At 35.5% G+C, this 26732-nt stretch overlaps 1 protein-coding gene across 1 annotated transcript in view; it reads right to left on the reverse strand.

Moving 5' to 3' along the window:
* Positions 1–26732, reverse strand: part of BRD10 (bromodomain containing 10) — a 124128-nt gene that overhangs the window by 44725 nt on the left and 52671 nt on the right. The window contains exons 2-3 of the mRNA XM_028107248.2: positions 13741–15146; positions 3314–3393 (exon numbers count right to left, since the gene is read on the reverse strand). Coding sequence (XP_027963049.2) covers positions 3314–3393; positions 13741–15146 — 1486 coding nt within the window. The remainder of the gene's footprint in view (positions 1–3313; positions 3394–13740; positions 15147–26732) is intronic.

A 26732-nucleotide genomic window follows, 5' to 3' on the forward strand; every position in this document is an offset into this window, starting at 1 on the left:
GGCACTAGAACCAATGTAGCTTGGTCCCAGAATCCATATGCTTAACCACTATGCACATTACTGGTACCCACCTAGACCCATTGAATCAAGGATGAAATCTTGGAAGATAAAACCCAGGAATTTTCCATTTTTAATAAAAGCATCACATTATTTTTATACTACCTAAAGTTTGAGAACCACTGACATGACTCTTGGAACAAGTGGCACAGATATGGTTAGTCCCTTTACAATACACATACAAAAATAAATCCAATCCACCCTTTGAATATCTATAGTGTATACCTTAAATAAAGGTGGGATAATTATTTTCTAAACTGAGGTATAGATATTAGGTGTACATGTAAGTAAACACGGATTCCTCCTGAAGCCAATAGGCAGACAAGGTTAATTTCTAGCTTTAAAAAAAAGTCGGGGGCGCCTGGGTGGCTCAGTCATTAAGCGTCTGCCTTCGGCTCAGGTCATGATTCCAGGGTCCTGGGATCAAGCCCTGCATCAGGCTCCTTGCTTGCCAGGAAGCCTGCTTCTCCCTCTCCCACTCCCCCTGCTTGTGTTCCTGCTCTTGCTGTCTCTCTCTGTCAAATAAATAAAATCTTTAAAAAATAATTTTAAAAAAAGCCAACAAAAACATTGCCACATTAAAAAGTAATCGAGGTCAAAACAGGATTCCCTTTTTTTATTCATTGGGACTTAACAAAAAATAAACTTCACAATTTAATCCCTCAACACATTTCCCTCTTTGCATGTTTAAATCAATTTAAAGATGGACTAGTCCTTTGGCAGATAAGTCAGGTTTTGCAAAAGGGATCTAATATCTATCCACCAACAGCTTCATTATTTTCAGCAATAAGATATTTTAGAATAAATACTATGAAGAAAATCTTCCAGCTAAACTTTTCTATAAAGTATTTTTATTTCTAATACTAGAAAGGTGATATTTAAGAACTTGGATAAAATGAATAATTTGCAGGGGTGCTTGGGTGGCTCAGTCGGTTAAGTGTCCGACTCTTGGTTTCAGCTCAGGTCATGATCTCAGGGTTGTGAGCTCGGGCCCTACATCAGGTTCCAAGCTGGGCATGGAGACTCTCTCTCCCTCTCACTCTGCTCCTCCCCTGCCTCTCTCTCTCCCTCTCTAAAAAAAAAAGGAATAATTTGCAGAATCTGAGGTGCTAAATGACATATTGCTAGAGCAAAAGCAAAGGAAGGAAATAAACCTTGCTTCTTTATTATATAATAGTTTCTTACATGTGGGGGGGAACTTCCAAAGAATGAAAGAAACAAAGTATATATAAAGTTATTTTGAAAGGCAAAACGATAGGTTTTGTCTGTAACAACAAAGTTTACTAGTGACTAATACTGTCTTATCTGCTGTTCTTTGCTTATTTGAAGCAAATGACCTATTTCCTGGGAGACAGCTGTCAGTTTTCTTTATGAGTAATACCATGTTATTCATGTTATAAACTAGGCATAAGAACCACAGTTCTCATAAGCCTATTCCCCATCCTAGCCACCCCCCCCCCACACACATTCTAGGATACCTTAAGAACTAGGAAGGGGATTTCATTTATTTTAAACAGTTCAATTTGGCTAAATTCATACTTTCACCTTAAGTTTCTGAGAGTGGTAAGCAAACGGTCAGTAACTGATAAAGCATCACTTAGTACTGTGCCTTTCTAACTTTTTGCTCATGACCCATGGTCAAAAATGTATTTTACAATGCATGCCAGTACAATCAACAAAAGATCAAAACCAAAGTTTCATGAGACAATATTATCCTTACTATATTTGACACACTCATAATTTCTTTTCTCTTTTAACTGTTAGCTTAAAAAAGGAATGCTGGTCATGTAATCCACTAGATTAATTTCATGCCTCACTAACAAATACCATTTGCCATTTTAAAAACACTGTCTATGCCACTTATTATATATGAAAGTTTGTCTACTAAGATAGGAATGGAGACAAATATCAACAGCAGGCCAGATCTGTTCTGGTATTTACATTCCCGGGGAATTTTAAGGGATTTGAGGGGGAAAGTGAGTGGGAAAAATAGCAAAGGCTTTGATATCAGTGACAGAATGACAATATACTACTAAAGTATCTAATAAGAGGTATAAGCAATGATTAGAAAGTCCGCCAAGTAAAACAGTAAACACACATTTTCCACTAAATATCCTGTAACCAAGGTTATATTATATAAAATGATTTTGTAAAAGTGTTTGTAATTCATTCTAAGAATGTCATTAAAAATATTCTATCCTAAAATACTAAAAGAAAATATACCTATTTTCTTTCATAGCTCATTTAAAAATATTAAATTTACCAATTAGTAACTTCCATAAAAACATTTCCCAAAATAAGATTTTTACTGAAAAATAAATGTGTCTACATTTTTGAATATATATATTAAACTCACATTATACATTATCAATATTTTCATAGTTATTACTCCTTTTATTTTCTTCTTGACTTGAGACTGACAAAAATTCATTTTAACATCACTTATTTTTTGGAAATTAAGTATTAGATTATAAAACTTTTGAAACTGGATTGGACACAGTAATACAAAGAAATTTTTATAAAAGTGTCATTTGAAGAAAACACATCTTTTATAAAATAGAAAATAAAAGTATTATTTAAAGTGAGATTCTTTGCTTATTCTAGTACCAACTACAAATGAAACACTCTTCACATAATATGGCAGTAAGTATACTTTTTTCCTTTTGCAGAAATGTTTAAAGACCATTCAACTAAATGTTACTTAATACTCTCTCTGAAGTACTCTAGAAATACATTTCTAGAGTATTAAGTTATTTAATACTCTGAGGCCAACCTAATGTAAAAATACTCTCTCTGAACTCTAGCTAAGAGTTAAAAGATTTGTGTTTTAAGTCTACCATTTCTACAGTGCCCAAATAAATGAAAATAAATTTATTTTCAAATTCATAAAATTTATTTACAAATTATTTACAAATTATGATTTCTTCTTGGAAGACTTCCATGTACACATTTACTTTCATATGTTATATAAATATATTTACTAATATATAATATATGTTCTATTAAACTACTTCTACAAAGCAGGATAGCATATAAAAAAAGATTTTTGGCTATCAAAAGACAAAAAGGGAAAAAATTTTGAAACATTAGATTCAATCTTAGCTATGCCTTGCACTTGAAGGGAAAAAAGTCACAGATGGCAACATTTCATTGAAAGTATGTGTGTTACAGTGGAATTTAGCCAATCTCTTGAGGAACAATATAAACACTAAAACAAATAAACTAAAAAATGTTGAGACAAAATTAAAACATTTACCTGGAATTCTGGTACAGTAGGTGACTTTGTGACAGTTTTCCTCTTCTTTGTGATTGCTTTTTTAGATATGGATTTTTTTCCTTTCAAGATTAAAAGAGAAAAGCTTCATAATACTGTTTATAGCACTTCATTAACAAAAACCAAATTACATAGAACCTTGAAAGTTAAAATATAACTAACAGATGGCTGCTAGTGAGTCAAATAAAAATGATGAATCAAAACAAACCCCAGTAAAAGCAAACATTAAACTATAACTACCAGTAACAGACATTATTAACAAACGTGGGTTTCTTTACATATGAACCAAACTATCATAATCTGCAATGAGTTGCACGGAATCAGAATTTATTATAATAAAATTTGGCAAAAAAAAAAAGTTACATTACTATTGCTCAGTTAAAATCTAATTCACAACTTAAAATGAAATTACATAAGAAAAAAAAATCTTACCTTTTAACAATGACTTCCATAGTCAGGAACTTGCATAAAACTATACTCTGAAGACTATGGTCTAAAGCCAGCCTAATGTAAAAATCCTCTCAGCAGCTTAGGAAACAAGGTTTTTCTATCCCTTTAGCTCTGCACTCACTTAATGGGCTGCCTCTGAAGTATTCAATAACCAGTTTTAAAACAAAGTAAAAATCTCCCTTTAAAAAGTACATCTAGTCATCTGTACAATCAGAAAACACTGAGGAAAATCCACATTCTTAAAGAAATCCAATTCATATCACATACTGAAGTATATCTATTCTGTGTATTTAACATGACAAAAGAGATACACACATGCACATAATCTCTTTTTAAAAAGGAACATCTTAAAGCATATTTTGTTTCCACTTGTACTTAGCAAAATCAATTAATAAACTGGTTGTTAATTATTCAACAAACATGAGATACAGGGCACTGTACAATTTATGGGGACAACAAAGAATTATAAAATGGAAATCCTGTCCTCCTGGAGCTGGAAAATCTATGTAAGGAAATAAAAAATTAATCAGAAACAAAAGTTAATTTTAGTTCACAATCATTACTAAGCTAAAATCAGCTTAAAAGTTACTTTTTCAGAAGGGAAAATGAGTACACAATGTAACTCTGCTCAACATAATCCCTATTGCTCCTTTCTAAATATTTTCCTATACAGATATAATCTTCCATGCAGTCATTTGATTGCAACATTAGGCACAATTCCAATTAATTGTATTTTCTCCTGTATTCTTTTTTAACCAGATCACGGAACTGTAATTTGATCATTTCTAACTTTTGACTCAATAAAAATGCATGTATACTATGCTTGAACTACTGCAAATTTCGCATTGCTGAGGTTCACATGGATTTTACTGTCTTGTTCTAGTATCAACCTGTTGTCATTTGACATTTACTTTTAATTAAAATAACCTAACATATCCATATTCCTCATCACTGTTGTTTCTGTGCTTACAGAGAATCTATACCACAACTAAACTTCTACAAAAATAGGTAAGTGGGTGGTCTACTTAACCAATATTCAGGGAGAAATGATTAAATTCTTGGTATCCCTATAATATAGCTAGAGTAATTGATTTCTAAACTGGGTACAATAGGTACCTCTCGAGGGGTCTCATGAATTTGGACAGAAGAATGCTTTTCCTCTGTAAACTATCTTTACCATTTTTTAAAGTTCATAGGAAAAGATTTAATGGCCCTAAGTCTGGGAAAGCTATCAAAACAATTTGAAGGAAATGAAATTCTTCCTTATCCTCCTACCCACAGCACTGCTCTAATTAGCTTTTTAAAAATCACTTAATTTGGTATTCATAAGCACAACAGAGGTCACCCTTGATATTTCCAATAAATTTCACACTGTTGCCACATAGGCACTAAACTCAGGTACTAAATTTTCAGTTAACTCTAGAAGTCACTCTTATTTTAATGGATTAAGCAGCTGTAGTGGTTACTGGGTATTTCCTTTCACCATGCCATTAGGATACTTAAATGTGATTAAGTAAATGGAAGTAGTATTCTGTAGTGGTTTTAAGCTTGTTTTGGAACTAAACTACCTGGGTTTGAATACCAGTTTTAATCACCTACTAACTGCAAATTGCTTTATTTCCTTGTGCAGTTTCTTTATCTATAAAACAGGGATAATGGTATTACCTAATTTCTTTGTGAAAATTAAAGAAATTAAAACATGTAAAGAAATTAGACTACTGTTAGGCACATGGTTAAGTGATCAATGTTAACTGTTATTATTTCCCTTAGCTAAGCCATGATGATAAGGGTCTAAAATAAGTATTATCTTTTGACCTTCTTCAAATTCTTTTATTAACTTACTCCTTTTCTTAGTTCTTCTTGCCCATATGTCCTCTGTGCAACCACTCTACTTTGTAGGTATATTAGTATAAACACTTATCATACAGTATTATAATGATCTGTTTATGTTTCTCATTCTTACTAGCTGAATTGTTGACAACAGAAATCATATTATTCATTTTGTATTTACAGCATTTTTCATACAAAAGTTAGGAGAAATGATCCTTAAAGCGAAGAATCTTACTTTTCAAAGAAATTTCACCAGTCTGGAAATAGGAAAAGGAAAGCGGGTAATTACTTATAATTCTTAGGGTCCATCTGAGTCCATTTTTTTTAAATAAAGAAAACACTGACAACAACTTTAAATAATTTACACATTTTACCAAATAGTTTCACATGACCTAGGAATGGTAGTAAGACCACTAACATTTATTGAGACTCTATTATATATCAGACATTTAGCAAGATAATTTATACAAATTACCTCAGTTAATCTCAAAACAACCCTCCAAGGTAGGCAATACCTCATTTTAATGTGGAATAACTGAAGATCAAAAAGACTACTTAACTTACTCAAGTGTTACACTGTAAGTAAGTACCATAACCAGGGATTCTAACTCCAAAGTCCAAGTTCTTTCCATTATGTAATTCTACCTCTCAAAAATCATGGTTACCATTTATTGACTCCTACCACATGCCAGTCACCATGTTAAGTACTATGCATTTGGTATTCCAATTATTCTTTTAATGATTAGAGCAAGGTAGGTATTACCTCATTTTTCAGATAAACAGGATAGCAATACATAAATAAATTGATCGAGGACTTGTAGCTAATATGCACTGAAACAGTTATTTGCACTAGATCTGTCACACTTCAAACCTATGCTCTTTTTTATGATAAAATATTGCATTCTTTCAAACCTTCTGCAGCAATGTAATCTGATTCTGATTGATTTCAGAGCATCCCTTTTGATTAGGATTAGAAGATTTGTATGTACTATTAATACCTTCAGTCTACACCCTCGGAAGAATTTGAACACAAATTTTCCTGTATTCTTCAGTAAAAATTGGCTCTTCCTTTTTATGATACTACTTTTAAAATGGAGCATGGGATACTACAAAACCACCTAGTCTTTATTTGGTAATTTGTTTTTGTTCCAGGGCAAGATATATACAGGGCAAGTTACATACTGCCCCCTAGTGGGCTTCTGTTCCTCTAACACATGCCTGATCATATTCCAGGTCTTTACCCCACTGCCCTAAGTTACCTGGTCCCATAAAACAGAATACAATTCTCAGATCTAGGATTGTACTAAAGTCAGAAGTCACTTAAAGCATATGCAGAATTTCAACACAATTCTTGGGCCTAAAACATAGACATGGGCAAAAAGTTAGTGTCAACTTGTACCTGGAAAATAGATAAGGAAAACTTAATTTCTAAAACTTAGTAATTAGTGCAGCCTAAGGAAGCTTTTTTCAAACTATGTTGAGAACAGCTGTAGTAAAGGAAGCCCAACTTTAGAGAAAAACAATGTAACTAAAAATATATTTTACATTGTAACTTAGGCACAGAACTCCAGTCTTCCAGAATGTTGAGATACACCTCTTAACTAGAAAAATAATGATTATCATCCCCAAACCAACTCCTCTTTCGTGAGTTTCCTCCTCATCTTTACTCTTCTCCTTAACCTGCTTTCCTTGCCTGTCTTCACTTTTGGCCCCTTGAACTATTCAGAGACTTCCATTTCAAACCCCCCTAGATCTGGCCTTCCCACGTTCAGAAATTATCCTAAGGGGCACCTGTGTCACTCAGTCAGTTAAACAACTAACTCTTGATTTCAGCTCAGGTCATGGCTTTGGGGTCATGAGATCGAACCCCGAGCTGGGCTCCACGCTAAGTGCAGAGTCTGCTGGAGATTCTCTCCCTCTCCCCCCACCTAAAATAAATAAATAAATCTTAAAAAAAATTAACCTAACACATTCACTACTTTCTCAGTGCTTTCATTTTAGGAATCATAGTAAGTGAATAGATACTAAGACTTAATCACTGTTAAAAATAAAATGCCAAGGGCATTTGTATTATTAAATAGTGAATCTGGGAAGTATCTGGAATGTGAAGTCACAGAAATGGAGTCTAAATTTGACTTTTTATTTACTATGTGTGCATGTCTTGAGCAAATATTTACATTCTTTACAAGTTTCAGTAGTGTTTTATCTCTAAGTAAGCCATTTGACCTTAACAAAACAACCGATTTTCCTTCTATTCTTGCCTATAAGCAAATTTCTCATCATACTAGTAATTTTTTTAACACTGTCATATAATTCAGTAACAGCTATTTTTTTTTCCTTTACTTAAATACTAAGTCAGTTGTCAAAATTTGCTAGTTAGTGCAACAACTCTCTCAAAACATTATTTTTTCTGTCAATGGGCTAGAAAAGTCATATAAGCATTCCTTATCTGGATTTAGAAATTTCCTCTTCCTAAACTTACCTTCAACCCCTTCATCTAAACCCTGCCGGTTTCTTTTTATATCTCTTTAATGGTGTTGTAACTACCCTGTAAGATCCTTTCTCCTAATCCTGCCACTTATTAGCTGTGTGACCTTGGGCAAGTTAATAAACCTCTCTGTGCCTCAGTTTTTTAAATCTATAAAATCCATATATTGGGGAACAATATCATTTACTGGAGTTTTTATGGAAATTAAATGAGAAAATATGTATGAAGACTTAGAACAGTGCCTGGCATACACTTAGCATTATGAGTATTAGCTTCTGGAGGGGAAAGAGTACAAAGCATTAAAATTAAAGGACAAGGTGTTCTATCAATCCTTTTACTCTCTTGTATCTTGGCATCTTGAGTTGGTCCTCTAAAAATTTTCCCCATAAAGACACCCATGGTTAGGTTCTATAATCTTATCAAAAAAAACTAAATTCTTTTACAGTAATGGGCCAGAATGTGATCAAATATCATAGATTACACTGCTTAGTTATTCCCTATAAAGGAGCTTATTGCTTTTTATACATTATGTCTTACTTTAAGCTGATTTCCTTGCACTGGGTGCCTGGTTCAATTATTTAAAATAGCACCACCCGCCCAGAAAGAGATCACCCAAAACTGGCATATTCTCATCATTCAAACATTTCTAAAACCTCAACTTTGCAACTTTTTCCTTACGTTTTTCTGTGTTTTTTTCCAGTGACACCAGCTTAATTATACCCCCATACTTTTGCTCACATTAGTAACCATTTTTCATCTATTCAATCCCATTATTCTTCAAAGTCCTTTATCCTCTGTGAAACCTTCTGAGACTACTATAGCACATACTGATTTACCCTCCATTTGACCTTTTATGTTCTGTTTTAACTATATACTTAACAATTATTAAAACAAATTATTTACCACTTTTGAGCCTTAGTTTATTCACTTATGAAAGAATGACACCACCTGCCTTATTTATTTTAATCAGTCTAAAGGAGCTACCACAAAACGATTTCATTAAAAATAATGACCATGTGAGGAGGGGGAAAAACCCTCCAAACCAAATTGGTTGAAATGAATAACTTAAAACACCATAAGCTTTTTCTAACAATTAATGTATCTTTAATCATTTTTGCCTATTTTTTCAGGTTTTATAAAAAGTCCTCTACCTTTTAAAATCTACTTTATTTCAGCCAACTCTACCTCCTCTACACAATCTATAACAGAATATTATTGAAAACAACCAAAATGACCAATAGTTGGTTAAATAACTACAAAATACACATAACAGAATCCCATGCAGTCTTTTAAAATGATACTGCAGATATCTATCACACAAAGATGTTTATGGTATATTGTTATGTGGAAAAAAATAGATTGTAAAATGGTATTAGTCCAATCCTATTCAAAAATATAAATGTTTTAGAAAGACATAAAAGACACATATTAAGGGGTTAATCTGAGTCATATCTGAGTAACCATATTATGTGTGTTCATTTACTTATTCAATAGATTCCTAAACAATGTGTGGTCACTATGCTAACTTCTGTCCTCAAGAATGTTATGAAATAGGGGTGCCTAGGTGGCTCAGGCATTAAGCGTCTGCCTTTGGCTCAGGACATGATCCCAAGGTCCTCGGATAGAGCCCCGCATTGGGCTCCCTGCTCAGCAGGAAGCCTGCTTCTCCCTCTCTCACTCCCCCTGCTTGTGTTCCCTCCCTCACTGTCTCTCTCTCTCTGTCAAATAAATAATCTTAAAAAAAAGAATGTTATTAGAGAGACAATCATCCAAATAATCTAGAAATAAATGCAACCATTATAAATAAATTATTTTATTAAAAAGAAGTATCTGCTATAAGCAGGCACAACAGGGAATATTCCAATGTTTTTCTATTCTATAATGTTTCTAAGAGTAGGAAACAGGCTTAAATAACTCTGGAAAACAGTATGGAGTTTCCTCAAAGTTGAAAATAGAGCTACCATATGACCCAGCAATTGCACTAGTGGGCATTTACCCCAAAGATACAAATGTAAGGATCCGAAGGGGTACGTGCACCCTGATGTTTCTAGCAGCAATGTCCACAATAGCCAAACTATGGAAAGAGCCAAGATGTCCACTGACAGATGAATGGATAAAGAAGATGTGGTATATATATATATACAATGGAGTATTATGCAGCCATCAAAATGAATGAGATCTTGCCATTTACAATGATGTGGATGGAACTGGAGGATATCATGCTGAGCGGAATAAGTCAATCAATCAGAGAAAGACATGTACCATATGATCTCACTGATATGAGGAATTCTTAATCTCAGGAAACAAACTGAGGGTTGCTGGAGTGGTGGGGGTGTGGGAGGCATGGGGTGGCTGGGCGATAGACACTGGGGAAGGTATATGCTATGGTGAACAGTGTGAATTGTGTAAGACTGTTGAATCACAGACCTGTACCTCTGAAATAAATAATACATTATATGTTAAAAAAAAGAAGATAATAGGAAGGGAAAAATGAAGGGGGGCAAATAGGAGGGGGAGACAAATCATGAGAGACTATGGACTCTGAGAAACAAACTGAGGGTTCTAGAGGGGAGGGGGGGATGGGTTAGCCTGGTGATGGGTATTAAAGAGGGCACGTATTGAAAGGAGCACTGGGTGTTATACGCAAACAATGAATCACAGAACACTACATCAAAAACTGATGATGTAATGTATGGTGATTAACATGCCATAACAAAAAAAAATTAAAAATAAATAAAATCTTTTAAAAATGTAAATTAAAAAACACAGGCTTAAGTAACTAAATAAAAATAAATTAAAAAATTAAGAACCAGAAAGAAAACTCTGAAAAAAGGTAAAAATGCTTTAAAGTTGCAAAACTGCCTCATAGTGCTCTAAAATTATCAAATCATTCTCAATTTGTCTTTGTACATTCTACTAAAAATTATCTCCCAGCTACTAAATTCAGAGATTCCACCAAAAATTAAATAGTAATCAACATAAGATGGATATTAACCACAGGTAGAATTTAGTTCATTCTAAGTGAAGGTTCGTGGATGGCATACCTTATTCCAAAGATTATTCTACAAGAATGTTATTACTTGAAGAAAAGCTGTGTGTTCAAATAAACTTGAAAAATACTAGGTTAAACAAAACTAAACAGTTCCTTTTCCCAGAGTCCTTAAAACACAGGTCCAGAATAACTTATCCACAATTTTGAAGTCTAAAAGGTTCTCAAAACTAAAGTTTTAAAAATAATTTATATGGTAGCAAAACCTCACATGAACTGTTCTGAGGTTCTTCATAGTCTTCATCTCATTTAATCTGACCATTCACACATTTTTCTGTAGAAATTATGTGTTTACACATAATTTGTGTTGGCTACCCCAACTCAACAGGGAATGTTACTTACTAAACATATACATCATAATATCCTCCTATAATCTGATGATTTCTGAATTCCAAACATATCTGATACAAGAGTGTTTTAAAATGCATTGTGGACTTATACTAATGCACAATGTGAATCTATCAGAAGAGCATTTCCACATTTTCCAAAGTTGTCACCATGGAGCTCACTTTTAAAAAAGAGTAGAAAGAGGAAATTGGATTAGGGTTTGCCCAAAACTGACTGTAAAAAGCCACAATATCTTATAACTAATAACGGAGCCCAGGGCAAAGCCTCAGAAAGACAAGTGTACTGAAAATAATGTAAAACAAATGGCTTTTTGTTGTTATAACATTTTATGTAACACTGTTGTAACAGAAAGGAGTTTAGTATCTGATAAACGAAGAGAATGGGCTTACCCAGTACTAAGAAGGGAGAAACAAATTGTGTTTGCCAGATTCAAGAATTTTTGTTACTAAAGACTAACTTTCTAAAATCTGCTCTGAAGATAAAATTAGAAAGTATATAGGCAAGAGCATTATTTTCTTTTATTTCATGCCTGTAAGCTTTCTGTACCCACCTAATTACAGGGTACACAGGTACCTGCTGAATTTGCTTCTGAGTTTTTTTCATTCACTCATCTAAAACTGGACATGAAACTCCCACAGATTTTCTCTCTGATCTACAAAATTCTGATCTTCCATTTAAAAAAAATGTAGCAACACTTTAATTGCTTACAACAGAAATTCCTTTTAATCCAATGCTTAGTTAATATTTTTACTCTGCTATTGGTATAGTCTGTATAGGAGCTACATCAGTATCTCCCCCTGTTAAGTCATAATTACCTTTGACACATGAATAGTAGGTCATGAATAAACACTTAATAAAAGGTTTCAGGTGATATTAATAGAACAGTACTGCACACTTTAGAACTGGAAAAATAATTCCAATTTAAAACTATTACTTAATATTTTAGAGGCTAACAATTCAAAGAGAACTTGCCAAATCAAACTAAATTTATATAGCCTAATGGGTTATTATAAAAGTTAAAAGGCTCATTTCTGAAAGTTACTTTAAAAAACTGTAGTTTTTCATCACCTGGGTCATTGTAGACCACTTTGTAATTTTCAGTTTAACAAATTATGCCTGTTCTTAATCGTAAATTCTATGCCTCCTTATCAATGATACATTATATACATTTTAAAATATATTTAATTGCATTTATTTAAATAACTATGGTATAACAGTGACTATATCAGCTAAACAAAATTCACTCCCTCATTTGACAACTCATCAAATTATTGTCAAATTTTAACTATCTTTTTTACTGAGGAAAGACATAAAAAACTGAAATCCACAAATAATCACAATAAACCACAACTCATTTTAGTAAACAATTCAAGTTTTTCCTAACCAGGCAACTTTTATAACTTTTTAATAAATGGAGTTCATCATTTGCTTTTATCTCACCTATCTTCTTGACAAACAAGACATAAACTGATTAAAAGGCAAACAACAGGAAAAGCAAAAACACCTGAATAATGAAAGAACAACCAACCACTGAAGACTTTATAGGATTTTTTGTTATTGTTTAATTAAAGACTTGTTAACAAAACACGTATTTAAATTTGATGTAAGACAAATGAACAAATCCTCTTACAAAAATATGCTTAATGTCCTATTAGTTGATGTAATTTTTTTCCTTGTAATTCACAACATTTTTACTGGATATGAAAATATATACTGAAAACAGAGTGCTAAAAAATATATGATGTGGGAAAAAAACTGAAACCCAGAAAGATAATCTGACTTGCCTTGGTTTAAGTTGCTATGCACTTTATATAGTACTGGGAATGATATCTCCTGATATCAGTGCTTTTTCCATTACACTGTACTGCTCTTAGCCTGGGGAAAAAAAACACTTCTCATAAATGATAGGAACCATTACTTATGGAGAAATTGGTCCAGAGAAATGTAAAAACATAATGTCCAAAGATTTTGCAACTGAAAATTAAATTAAAATATACTGCACCAGTATTTTTTGTTAGTATACAAAACCTCTTCTGCTCTGGGTTTTAATCATGTGGACGAATATAAAACTTGACCCCTTAAACACACACACACACACACACACACACACACACACACACACACTCTCTCTCTCTCTCTCTCTCTCTCTCTCTTTCCATTCTGTCAGAGCCTTCCATGATGCCTAACTGCAAGAACAAATGAAGTGTGCTTAAATGTAATCCTCACCCATTTGTGTTAGCTTACCAGATTTGTGCTTCTTGTGTTTTGCTTTCTTTTTGATGATCAATAACTTATTCTGGATCTCAGGTTTGTAAGATTTGAATGCCAGAGAATGAAGACTTTCACGCTTTCTCTGTAAGTTTTCATTTAAAACATCTTTCAATTTCTTTTTTTTCTTTTTCTTCTTTTTTGCCCTCATTTTAGTTAGTTTGATTTTCTTGTGACTCTGCTCTAATAGAATGTCCCTTACAACTTTGTGGCAGTTAATTTCTGGATGATCACTGTGACTTCCATTTACATGTATTTGGCAGGATTTTAGAGCATTTTCTTTTAATGGACTGGGTTCAGGCTTTACTCTGGAAGCTTCACCATATTTTTCTTGATTTTCTATAAACCTTATTTCACCTGGACTAAGAGGCTCTCCAAAGCCAGTAACTTCCCCTGGACTGCCTGGTTCCTCTAAATTTTCTTTATAACAATCAGTTTTTTTAATTTCACAGGGCCTGCGAATTCTAATTTCATAGCTGGATTTCACATCCATTTCAACAGAGATGTCATGATTATCCAGGTTCATTTTAGCAGAACCCCAAGTTGCATCAAAATTAAGTTCCTGCTCTTTCTTGAAGCCAGAGGGCAGGCCTCTACTACACCTATGTTCTCCATTACTTGTACTAACATAGTGACACTTCAATTTCTCCAGTTTAATCCGAGGTACTCTTTGTATTTTAATGGGTGGAACTGGAAATTCTGGGGCCTGAAAAGGTCTCTGTTTATAAATCCGTACATCTGCACCACAGAACTGTGGAAAATGCACATAAGCATTCTCTAAATAATCATAACCAAGGATAACTTCCCTGCATTCATGAATAGGCTGTCCAAGTACAGCATCTTGAACTTCTTTTTGTGTTTCATACACAAAGTCACAGAGACCCTTAAGTAACCACACTTTTTGGTAAAAAGGCAGTTCATGAAAAGGTTTTTCTTCCAATGGATTAACTTCTCCAAGAACTTTAAAAAACTGAGGACATAACCCAAGCTTTTCAGCACAGTTATCAGGATTTTCAGTCTGCCCTACAGCAGTATACCACTGCTGTACTTTCTGTCTCAGTGCTGCTTCCCAGGTCCTATAAGGCAAAGTAGGTCTTCGATGTAAGGTAGGTCTGCGATGAGGAGGACTTAACAGAGAAGTCATTATTTTAGAAAGAAAAGCATTACACTGAGGCATCAGAAGACAACGTTCCAATTCATAAAAGACTATTTCTGGCAAATTTAGAATTTGCTGGGCTAAACAAAGAAAATGCCCAATAGCTGGAATTTCCCACATGGTCTCCATACATGCTGGAGCTGCTTGAGCCAGTAGTTTTCTTTCCCATTCTTCTATTTCCTTTTGACTAGCTTCTTCTGCTTCTTTTCTTTCCTGCTCTCGAAGCCTAAAGAAAATTTAACAAATTATACTATTATTAAACCATAAAATACCGTAAAATACCAAGTTTTTGGTGTCATATTAACCTTTAGTTAACAAGGCAATTGGCTGTTCTAGTTTTCAGCATCAGTACAAAATGTCCCATTAGATGTACCATTATATTTCTTCAGATGATGAAATACACATATAACTTGACCCTGGGTTTTATCACTGACATTACTGCCACCCAAAGCAAAATTCAACTTATGATTGTATCAACTTCAAAGTAAATGAAAAAAATTTTTAAGCATATTTACTAAACAAAAGCACAGTTTACTTTCTAAAAGTAATGTGCTGTCATATAAGAGCTATAAAGATATTTACATCCTTTGACTCCATAATTCCACTCTTAGAAAGTATACTAAGATTGTGTTTGTCAGTGTTAACTTTTAACCATATAAGAAAATCAAAATTATAAAGAAGTTGTATTATTAAAAATAGAACTACCCTACAACCCAGCAAATGCACTACTAGGTATTTATCCAAAGGATACAAACATAGTGACTTGAAGGGGCACCCCAATGTTTATAGCAGCAATGTCCACAACAGCCAAACTATGGAAAGAGCCTAGATGCCGATCAACAGATGAATGGTAAAGAAGATGTGAGACAGATAGATAGATGATAGATAGAGACTGATAGATGATGAACTATTACTCAGATATCAAAAAGAATGAAATCTTGCCATTTGCAATGACGTAGATGGAATTAGAGGGTATTATGCTAAGCAAAATAAGTCAGAGAAAGAAAAATGCCATATGATTTTACTCATGTTTGGAATTTAAGAAACAAAATACATGAACATAGGGGAAGGGAAGGAAAAATAAAATAAGATAAAAACAGAGAGGGAAGCAAACCATAAGTTAAGGGAGACTTAACTATAGGGAACAAACAGGGTTGCTGGAAGGGAAGGGGGTGGGAGGATGGGGTAACTGGATGATGGGCATTAAGGAGGGCACTTGAAGTAATGAGAATTGGGTGCTGTATGCAACTGATGAATCAGTAAATTCTACTTTGAAACTAATAATACAACATATGTTAATTAAATTGAATACAAATAAAATTTTTTTAAAAAATTGTAATAAAAACAAAAATGCATAAAGGATCTGAATTGACATTTCTCCAAAGAAGATATAAAAATGAACAATAAGCACATGAAAATAATGTTCAACATTATTATCCATTAGAGAAATGTAAATCAAAGCCACTAGAAGACAGCTATTCATACCCACTAAGATAAGAAGTATTCGTAAGGGGGGGGCGGAGCTGGATGGCAGAGGTGTAGGAGACCTGGATTTCGTCTGGTCCCAGGAATTCAGCTGGATAGGGATCAAACCATTCTGAACACCTACGAACTCAACAGGAGATCAAAGAAAAGAATAGCAACAACTCTCTGAAGAGAAAAGCGACCACTTTCTGGAAGTAAGTGGTGCGGAAAAGTAAATCCAAGGTAATATTTGGGAGGATAGACGGCGGGGGAAGGGGTCTCTGTCCAGTGCTTCTAGCAAGTAATAGAGCCGCGGAGCACAAAATCAAAACTTTTAGAAGTCGGCTCCACTGAGGGACGACACTCCAGTGGCTAAGTGGGGGGTGGAACCCTGACGTGACTGTGGTCTGAGAACCCTTGGGGTCACAGAAAGACCAGGGCTACCTGAGTGTGGCAGAGCTCCCAGATATTGGAGCAGGCAAGCCAGCGCAGAGACAGAGCCAAGGAGTGGGCTCTCAGCTCAGGGTAGCCATAAACCCTAATCCACAGCACACTCGGGCCCTTGCTGTTCCAGCAGGGACCCAACAAGGGGCAGATCCAGACTCCCCCTCCTCCCCCAGGAGGAGCGGCACAGGAGCGCACCGCAGGGATCTGCTGGGTTTGGAGAATCCACATGGGGTCAGGTGACAGAGATAGAAACGCTCGGTCACAGGCCGGGTGAGAATGGAGCGCAGCCAGAAACCGAGGAGAAGGGAGTGACTGACTGCTTTTCTCTGGGGGAGCACTGAGGAGTGGGGCCCCAAGTTCTTGGCTCCTCTGGGGTGGAGTTTGGGAGGCCACCATTTTCACTCTTGTCCTCCAAAGCCAAATGAAAACTTCCAGGGAACAAAAGCTCCCGAGAGCAAACCTAAGCAGATTACTTAGCCGGGACCACAAGGGCAGGGCAATTCCACCTCCAGCAAAGACATCTGAGAACCACGGCAATAGGCCCCTCCCCCAGAAGATCAGCAAGAACTGCCAGCCAAGACCAAGTTTACCAATCAAGGAGAACGGCAGAACTCCAGAGATAGGGGAATAGTGCACATAGAATTCATGGCTTTTCTACCATGATTCTTTACTCCTTCAAAGTTAATTTTTTTAATTTTTTTTTTAATTTTTCTTTTTCCCTTTTTAAACCAACATCTTATCAATCCCTTTTTAAAAAACCATTTTTATGTATATTTTTTGAGTCATATTCTACCCCTTCACAGTAGTAACCCTTATTTTTGGCATATATATATAAGTTGATCTCTCTTTAAAATTTTGAGATACAGTTTCTTCTAACAGATCAAAATATACCCTAAATCTCTAGTGTATGGCTTTGTTCTAGTCTCCTGCCTGATCACATTCTCTTCCCCCCTTTTTTTTTTAATTCTCTTCTTTCTTTTTTCAAGCAACTTATCAATTCCTTTTATAAAATCTTTTATAATTTCATCTTTACAGTCATATTCCATCCCTCAACGTATTAACCCTTATTTTTGTACCTATATGTTTTTCTTTCTTTAAAATTTTGGGAGGTACTTTATTCTAACAGACCAAAATACACCCAAAATCTATTGTGTGGCACTGATCTATGCACCAGCCTGATCATATTTGATCATATTCTTTTTTTTGTTTTGTTTTGTTCTGTTCTGGTTTGTTTTTGTCTTTTTCTTTGTGTTTTTTTCTTTCTTTCACTTTCTTTTCTCCCGGTTTTAGGTCTTTTCTGATTTGTTTAGAGTATATTTTCTGGGGACATTGGTACCCCATTAACATTTTGTTCTCTCATTCATCTATTCTCCTCTGGAAAAAATGACAAGATGGAAAAAATCACCTCAGAAAAAGAACAAGAGGCAGTACCGACTGCCAGGGACGTACTCAATATGGACATTAGTACGATGTCGGAACTAGAGCTCAGCATGATGATTTTAAAGATACTAGCTGGGCTTGAAAAAAAATGGAAGTTATTAGAGAAACCCTTTCTGCAGAAATGAAAGAACTAAAATCGAACCAAGTCGATATCAAAAAGGCTATTAATGAGGTACAATCAAAAGTGGAGGCTATAACTACTAGGATAAATGAGGCAAAGAGAGAATTAGTGATATAAAAGAGCAAATGATGGAAAATAAAGAAGCTGAGAAAAAGACAGATAAACTATTAGATCATGAAGGCAGAATTAGAGAGATAAGTGATACCATAAGACAAAACAAGATTAGAATAATTGGGATCCCAGAAGAAGAAGGAGAGAGAGGGGCAGAAAGTATATTGGAGCAAAATATAGCAGAGAACTTCCCTAATGTGGGGAATGAAACAGGCAACAAAATCTAGGAGGCACAGAGAACCCCCCTCAAAATCAATAAAAATAAGTCAACACCCTTATATCTAATAGTAAAGTTATGAGTCTTGGAGACAAAGAGAAAATCCTGAAAGCAGCTTGGTACAAGAGATCTGTAACCTAAAATGGTAGAAACATTAGATTGGCAACAGACCTATCCACAGAGAACTGGCAGGCCAGAAAGGACTGGCATGATATATTCAGAGCACTAAATGAAAAAAATATGCAGCCAAGAATACGATATCCAGCTAGGTTGTCACTGAAAATAGAAGGAGAGACAAAACCTTCCAGGACAATCAAAAACTAAAGGAATTTGCAAACACGAAACCAGCCCTACAAGAAATATTGAAAGGGGTCCTCTAAGCAAAGAGCGAGCCTAAAGCAACATAGACCAGAAAGGAACACAGACAATATACAGCAACAGTCACCTTACAGGCAATACAATGGCACTAAATTTATATCTTTCAATGGTTACTCTGGTGGTAACGGGTTACATGCCTCAATCAAAAGACACAGACTATTAGATTGGATAAAAGGACAAGATCCATCGATATGCTGTCTGCAAGAGACTCATTTTAGACCCAAAGACACCCCCACATTGAAAGTGAAGGAGTGGAAAACCATTTACCATGCTAATGGACACCAAAAGAAAGCTGGGGTGGCAATCCTTACATCAGACAAATTAGATTTTAAACCAAAGACTGTAATAAGAGATGAGGAAGGACACTGTATCCTACTTAAGGGGTCTATCCAACAAGAAAGAAGATCTAACAATTGTAAATATCTATGCCCCTAACATGGGAGCAGCCAATTATATAAGGCAATTAATAACAAAAGCAAAGAAACACATCGACAACAATACAATAATAGTGGGGGACTTTAACAATCATCTAAGCAAAAGATCAACAAGGAAATAAAGACTTTAAGTGACACAATGGACCAAATGGACTTCACAGACATATTCAGAACATTCCATCCCAAAGCTAAAGAATACACATTATTCTCTAGTGCCCATGGAACATTCTCCAGAATAGATCACATCCTAGGTCACAAATCAGGTCTCAACCGGTACCAAAAAACTGGGATTATTCCCTGCATATTTTCAGACCACAGTGCTTTGAAACTAGAACTCAATCACAAGAGGAAAGTTGGAAAGAACTCAAATACATGGAGGCTAAAGAGCATCCTACTAAAGAATGAATGATCAACCAGGAAATTAAAGAAGAATTAAAAAAAATTCATGGAAACCAATGAAAATGAAAACACAACTGTTCAAAATCTTTGGGATACAGCAAAGGCAGTCCTAAGAGGAAAGTATATAGCAAACAAGCCTTTCTCAAGAAACAAGAAAGGTCTCAAACACACAACCTAATCCTACACCTAAAGGAGCTAGAGAAAAAACAGCAAATAAAGCTGAAACCCAGCAGAAAAAGAAAAATAATAAAGATCAGGGCAGAAATCAATGAAATAGAAACCAAAGCAACAGTAGAACAGATCAACGAAACAAGGAGCTGGTTCTTTGAAAGAATTAACAAGATTGATAAACCCCTGGCCAGACTCACCAAAAAGAAAAGAGAAATGACCCAAATCAACAAAAACATGAATGAAAGAGGAGAGATCACACCCAACCCCAAAGAAAGACAATTATAAGAACATATTATGAGCCATACTATGCCAGCAAATTAGATAACCGGGAAGAAATGGATGCATTCCTAGAGATGTATCAACTATCAAAACTGAACCAGGAAGAAATAGAAAACCTGAACAGATCTGTTACCACTAAGGAAATTGAAGCAGTAATAAAAAATCTCCCAAAAAACAAAATCTCAAGGCTAGATGGCTTTCCAGGGGAATTCTACCAAACATTTAAAGATGAATTAATACCTATTCTTCTGAAAATGTTCCAAAAAATAAAATGGAAGGAAAACTTCCAAACTCGTTTGATGAGGCCACCATTCCCTTGCTCCCCAAACCAAAGACCCCACCAAAAAGGAGAATTACAGACCAATATCCTTGATGAACATGGATGCAAAAATTCTCATCAAAATACTAGCCAATAGGATCCAACGGTATATTAAAAGGATTATTCACCACGACCAAGTGGGATTTATCCCTGGGCTGCAAGGCTGGTTCAACATCCAAATCAATCAATGTGATAGAATACATTAAGAAAAAAAAAAAGAACAAGAACCATATGATCCTCTCAATCGATGCAGAAAGTTTTTGACAAAGTACAGCATCCTTTCTTGATCAAAACTCTTCAGAGTATAGGGATAGAGGGTACATACCTCAATATCATAAAAGCCATCTATGAAAAACCTCCAGCGAATATCATTCTCAATGGGGAAAAACTGAGAGCTTTCCCACTAAGGTCAGGAACAAGGCAGGGATGTCTACTATCACCACTGCTATTCAACACAGTATTAGAAGTCCTAGCCACCGCAATCAAACAACAAAAAGAAATAAAAGGCATCTAAATTGGCAAAGAAGAAGTCAAATTCTCACTGTTTGCAGATAATATGATACTTTATGTGGAAAACCCAAAAGACTCCATCCCAAAACTGCTAGAACTCATACAGGAATTCAGTAAAGTGGAAGGATATAAAATTAATGCACAGAAATCAGTGGCATTCCGACAACAAAACAGAAGAAAGAGAAATTAAGGAGTCGATCCCATTTACAATTGCACCGAAAACCATAAGATACCTAGGAAAAAATCTAACCGAAGAGGCAAAGAATCTGTACTCAAAAACTATAAAATAGTCATGAAAGAAATTGAGAAAGACACAAAGAAATGGAAAAACAATCCAAGCTCATGATTTGGAAGAACAAATATTGTGAAGATGTCAATGCTACCGAGAGCAATCTACACATTCAATGCATTCCCCATCAAAATACCATCCACTCTTCTCAAAGAAATGGAACAAATAATCCTAAAATTTGTATGGAACCAGAAACGACCTCGAATAGCCAGAGGAATGTTGAAAAAGAAAAGCAAAGCTGGCGGCATCACAATTCCGCACTTCCAGCTCTATTACAAAGCTGTCATCATCAAGACAGTATGCTACTGGCACAAAAACAGACACATAGATCAACAGAAGAGAATAGAGAGCCCAGAAATGGACCCTCAACTCTATGGCCAACTAATCTTTGACAAAGCAGGAAACAATGTCCAATGGAAAAAAAGACAGTCTCTTCAACCAATGGTGTTGGAAAAATCAGACAGCCACATGCAGAAGAATCAAACTGGATCATTTCCTTACACCACACACAAAAATAGACTCAAAATGGCTGAAAGAACTTAACGTGAGACAGGAGTCCATCAACATCCTAAAGAACACAGGCAGCAACCTCTTCGACTTCAACTGCAGGAACTTCTTCCTAGAAACATCGCCAAAGGTAAGGTAAAGAAGGGCAAAAATGAACTACTGGGACCTCATCAAGATAAAAAGCTTTTGCACAGCAAAAGAAACAGTCAACAAAACCAAAAGACAACTGACAGAATGGAAGAAGGTATTTGCAAATGACATATCAGATAAAGGGCTAGTATCCAAAATCTATAAAGAATTTCTTAAACTCAATACCTAAAGAACAAATGATCCAATCAAGAAATGGGCAGAAGACATGAACAGACATTTTCCAAAGCAGACATCGAAACTGCCAACAGACGCGTGAAAAAGTGCTCAACATTGCTCGGCATCAGGCAAATCCAAATCAAAACCTCAATGAGATATCACCTCACACCAGTCAGCATGGCTAAAATTAACAAGTCAGGCAATGACAGATGTTGGGGTTGCGGAGAAAGGGGAACCCTCCTACACTCTGGTGGGAATGCAAGCTGGTGCAGCCACTCTGGAAAACAGTATGGAGGTTCTTCAAAAAGTTGAAAATAGAGCTACCATACAATCCAGCAGTTGCACTACGGTATTTACACCAAAGATAGAAATGTAGGGATCCCAAGGGGTACGCGCACCCTGATGTTTATAGCAGCAATGTCCACAATAGCCAAACTGTGGAAAGAGCCAAAATGTCCATCGACAGATGAATGGTTAAAGAAGATGTGGCATATATATACAATGGAATATTATTCAGCTATCAAAAAGAATGAGATCTTGCCATTTGCAACGACGTGGATGGAACTGGAGGGTATTATGCTGAGCCAAATAAGTCAATCAGAGAAAGACATATATCATATGACCTCACTGATATGAGAAATTCTTAATCTCAAGAAACAAACTGAGGGTTGCTGGAGTGGCAGGGGGTGGGAGGGATGGGGTGGCTGGGTGATAAGACATTGGGGAGAGTATGTGCTATGGTGAGCACTGTGAATTGTGCAGGACTGTTGAATCATAGATCTGTACCTCTGAAGCAAATAATGCATTATATGTTAAAAAAAAATTAGATAGCAGGAGCGGAAGAATGAAGGGGATATCGGAGGGACAGACGAACCATGAAAGACTATGGAACCTGAAAAACAAACTGAGGGTTCTAGAGGGGAGACGGGTGGGGGGATGGGTTAGCCTGGTGATGGGTATTAAAGAGGTCATGTTCTGCACGGAGCACTGTGTGTTATATGCAAACAATGAATCATGGAACACTACATCAAAAACTAATGATTTAATATATGGTGATTAACATAACATAATAAAAAAAAATGAAAAAAAGTATTGGTAAAAAGGTGGAGAAACTGGAAATGTCTAGCAGTTCCTCAGAAAGTTAAACCTACAGTTACCACATGATCCAGCAATTCCACCTCTAGGTACATACCCAGGAGAAATGAAAAGATATATCCCCAGAAAAACTTGTACATGAATGTTCATAGCAGCATTACTCACAATAGCCAATAACCGAAACACTGCAATTGTCCATCAATTGCTCAATGAATAAAATGTGGCATATCTGTATAATAGAATATTATTTGGCAATTAAAGTGCAGATATGTTACAACATTGATAAAACTTGATACTATGTTACTAAGTGAAAGAAACTGCCCAGAAAAGACTACACTTGTATAATACAATTTATACAAAATGTCCAGAAATCTATAGAGACACAAAGTAAGTTCATGGTTTCTTAGCATTGGAAAGCTTGGGGGAAATGGAGAATGACTATTTTTTTTTTTTTTTTGGTTTTGTTTTGTTTTGAGAATGACTCTTAACAGTCTTTCTTTTTCCAGTGGTTAATATTCTAACAATGACTTAGTTGAACAAGTCTGTGAATATACCAAAAGCAACGGAATTTTACACTTTAAAATAGGTGACTTGTATGGTGTATCAATTATATTGCAATAAATCTGCCAAAAAAAATATAAGGTTTGGGAAGGAGAAATAACAATAACAACAAAGGAGGGAAAATATAATAATTTATCTTACTCGTGATTTTTCGAGAGAACGGTTTCTGTAGAAAAGATATATTAAAGTACCGATATATGACTAATTCCTGGGCTCTAAATGAAAACTGAGGCATGATGTGTGACACTGGCTGTTTGTCTGTACTCTCACATTGTAATCTGCAAAACAAATATACAGTAAGAACACCACTTTGGCAATATCGGAACTTTCTCTTTTATGGAAAAAGCCTACTTTTATATTTTTGGCTGAGGGATCACACTATAACTACCTTGATATTACAGATACAACAAATTACCTGATCAAGTAGTCCTGGTTCATTTTAAATAACTAAAAAACCTTTCATTTGTGATTTGTCATTTATGTATATTGATCATATTTGAACAAATAATGTTAGATATTCTTCATAAAATTCAAATTTTTTCAAATGTGCTTACAGTTTTGAAGACTAAACCTTTTACTAAATGGAGGTACTGGTGGGCTGGTAGAATCTGGCTTCCTAAATACAAAGCTGGGACGCTGAAAGCCCACACTGTGCCAAAAACAACAGTCCCTTCCCCTGTCCCCAACTGGGGGGCTGTAAGAAAAATTGTCTTCATAATAGAAGTGGGAGATGGAAAAAAAAAAATCTCTCCTAAGAATTTGTAACTACAAGCTGACTCTCACTTGGATTTATTGCCCACATTCACATTTCTGGGTGATTGGAAAAACATCACACTAAGAAAAAACAAGTTTAATGTAGTCTCATGCCAAATTTGTTGTCTGGTACTCAAAGAGAAAAAAAAATCAAATCTCTAAGGAAATGTAGCTTACACCTAGATCTTAAAAAATTCCCACTGATACAGTGAGAAAAACTTAGTTCACAGTCAAAGATTAACAAAATATAAAGAGAAATAAAGTACTATGAGGGCCAGGGAAAAAATCTGGTCCCTCAAAACTACCGATATAGGAATTACAGAACATACAAAATACAATGTTTAGTGAAAAGAAACTGAAAACGTGTTAAAAAAAGACTATAAACAACAAAGCAGTTGTAAAAAGGAACTAAAGAGAACTTCTAGATATGAAAAATACAAAAATTAAAAGAAAAAAGATTTACAGTTAACTCCTCAACAGCAACAATGCAGGCCAACAGACAATGGAATATAGTTAACATACTTAAAAAATAACAATCAATGTAAGTTTCCATTCAGAGCAAAAACACCTTTCAAAAATGAAGATAAAAATAAAAATATTTCAGAGTAACAAAAACTCAATATTTGTGATGAACAGAACCCTACCTAAAGGAAATTCTAAAGGATATACTTCAGATGGAAGGACAGTCATCTTTGCCTGAAGATCAGAGACAGTTAAAGAGTAAAAAAGTGGTGTTATATAATCTATATAAATCATGGCATAAAATAATGATAAAAATGCTTTGTGGACTTTATTTTTTAAAAAATATTTTATTTATTTATTTGAGAGCGAGAGAGAGCACAACTGAAACGGGAGGGGGCAGAGGGACAGGGAGAGGGAGAAGTAGACTTCCCACTAAGCAGAGAGACCGACATGGGGCTTGATCCCCGGACCCTGGGATCAAGACATGAGCCGAACGTAGACGCTTAACTGACTGAGCCACCCTGGAGACCACTTTGTGGACTTTAAAAAGAAGACAGAATTAAAATACATTACAACAATGGGAAATAAACTGGGCAAAAAACAAAGTTAAAAGTATTCCAAGGTCTTTGCATTAATCAGGAAGAGGGTAAAAATAGTGACTGATTGGGGAGCTGGACTCAGTTGTTAAGCGTCTGCCTTCAGCTCAGGTCATGATCCCAGGGTCCTGGGTTCGAGCCCCATATCAGGCTCCCTGCTCAGCAGGAAGCCTGCTTCTCCCTCTCTCACTCTCCAAGCTTGTGTTCTCTCTCTCGCTGTGTCTCTGTCAAATAAATAAAATCTTAAAAAAAAAATAGTGATTGATTTTAGACTTTGATAAGTAAACAATGAATGTGAAAATTTCTAGAGTAACTACTAAAATAATAGACTTTATAACATTCAGATTAGGAGAGATGGAAACATGGAAGAAAAAATAATACAATAATAAAAAATGGTGGGGGGATGCAGCCAAAGCAGTATTTTGAAGGAAATTTATAGATGAAGAATGTATTTTTAAGATGGTGGAGCAGGAGGATCCTGAGCTCACCTCATCCCATGGACACCAAGGCAACAACTCCATCTAACTAACTCATGCAACTCACTGAAAATGACATGGAGACTGGCTGAACAGATCTTCTATAGGTAATCAGAGAGAAGGCCACCTATTGAAAAGAGTAGGAGGGGCAGACATGCAAGCAGGAACCAAAGCCCTGGCAAAACTAACCACAAATGGGAGGGACATCACAAGCACAGAGGAGTGAGGGGATCAGTCACTACACCCTGGCCCTGGGGACCCACATGGGAAGACAAGTCTCCATAATATCTGGCTTTGAAAATCAGTGGGGCTTAACTCCAGGAGCTTTAAAAATCAACAGGGTTTATAACCCCAGGAGAGCAAGAAAGTGATAGGAAACCATGTCCGTGCCCCTAAAGAGCCAGCATGCTAAATAGCTTGGTCCTTGCAAGACAGAGCACAGAAGTAGCATTTTGAAAAGTGCCTGGGAAGATTTAT

Source organism: Eumetopias jubatus, unplaced genomic scaffold (assembly GCF_037043125.1).
Source record: "Eumetopias jubatus isolate StellerSeaLion01/CBP00866 unplaced genomic scaffold, mEumJub1_p1.0 scaffold_15, whole genome shotgun sequence".
In the NCBI taxonomy this organism is placed as follows: domain Eukaryota; kingdom Metazoa; phylum Chordata; class Mammalia; order Carnivora; family Otariidae; genus Eumetopias; species Eumetopias jubatus.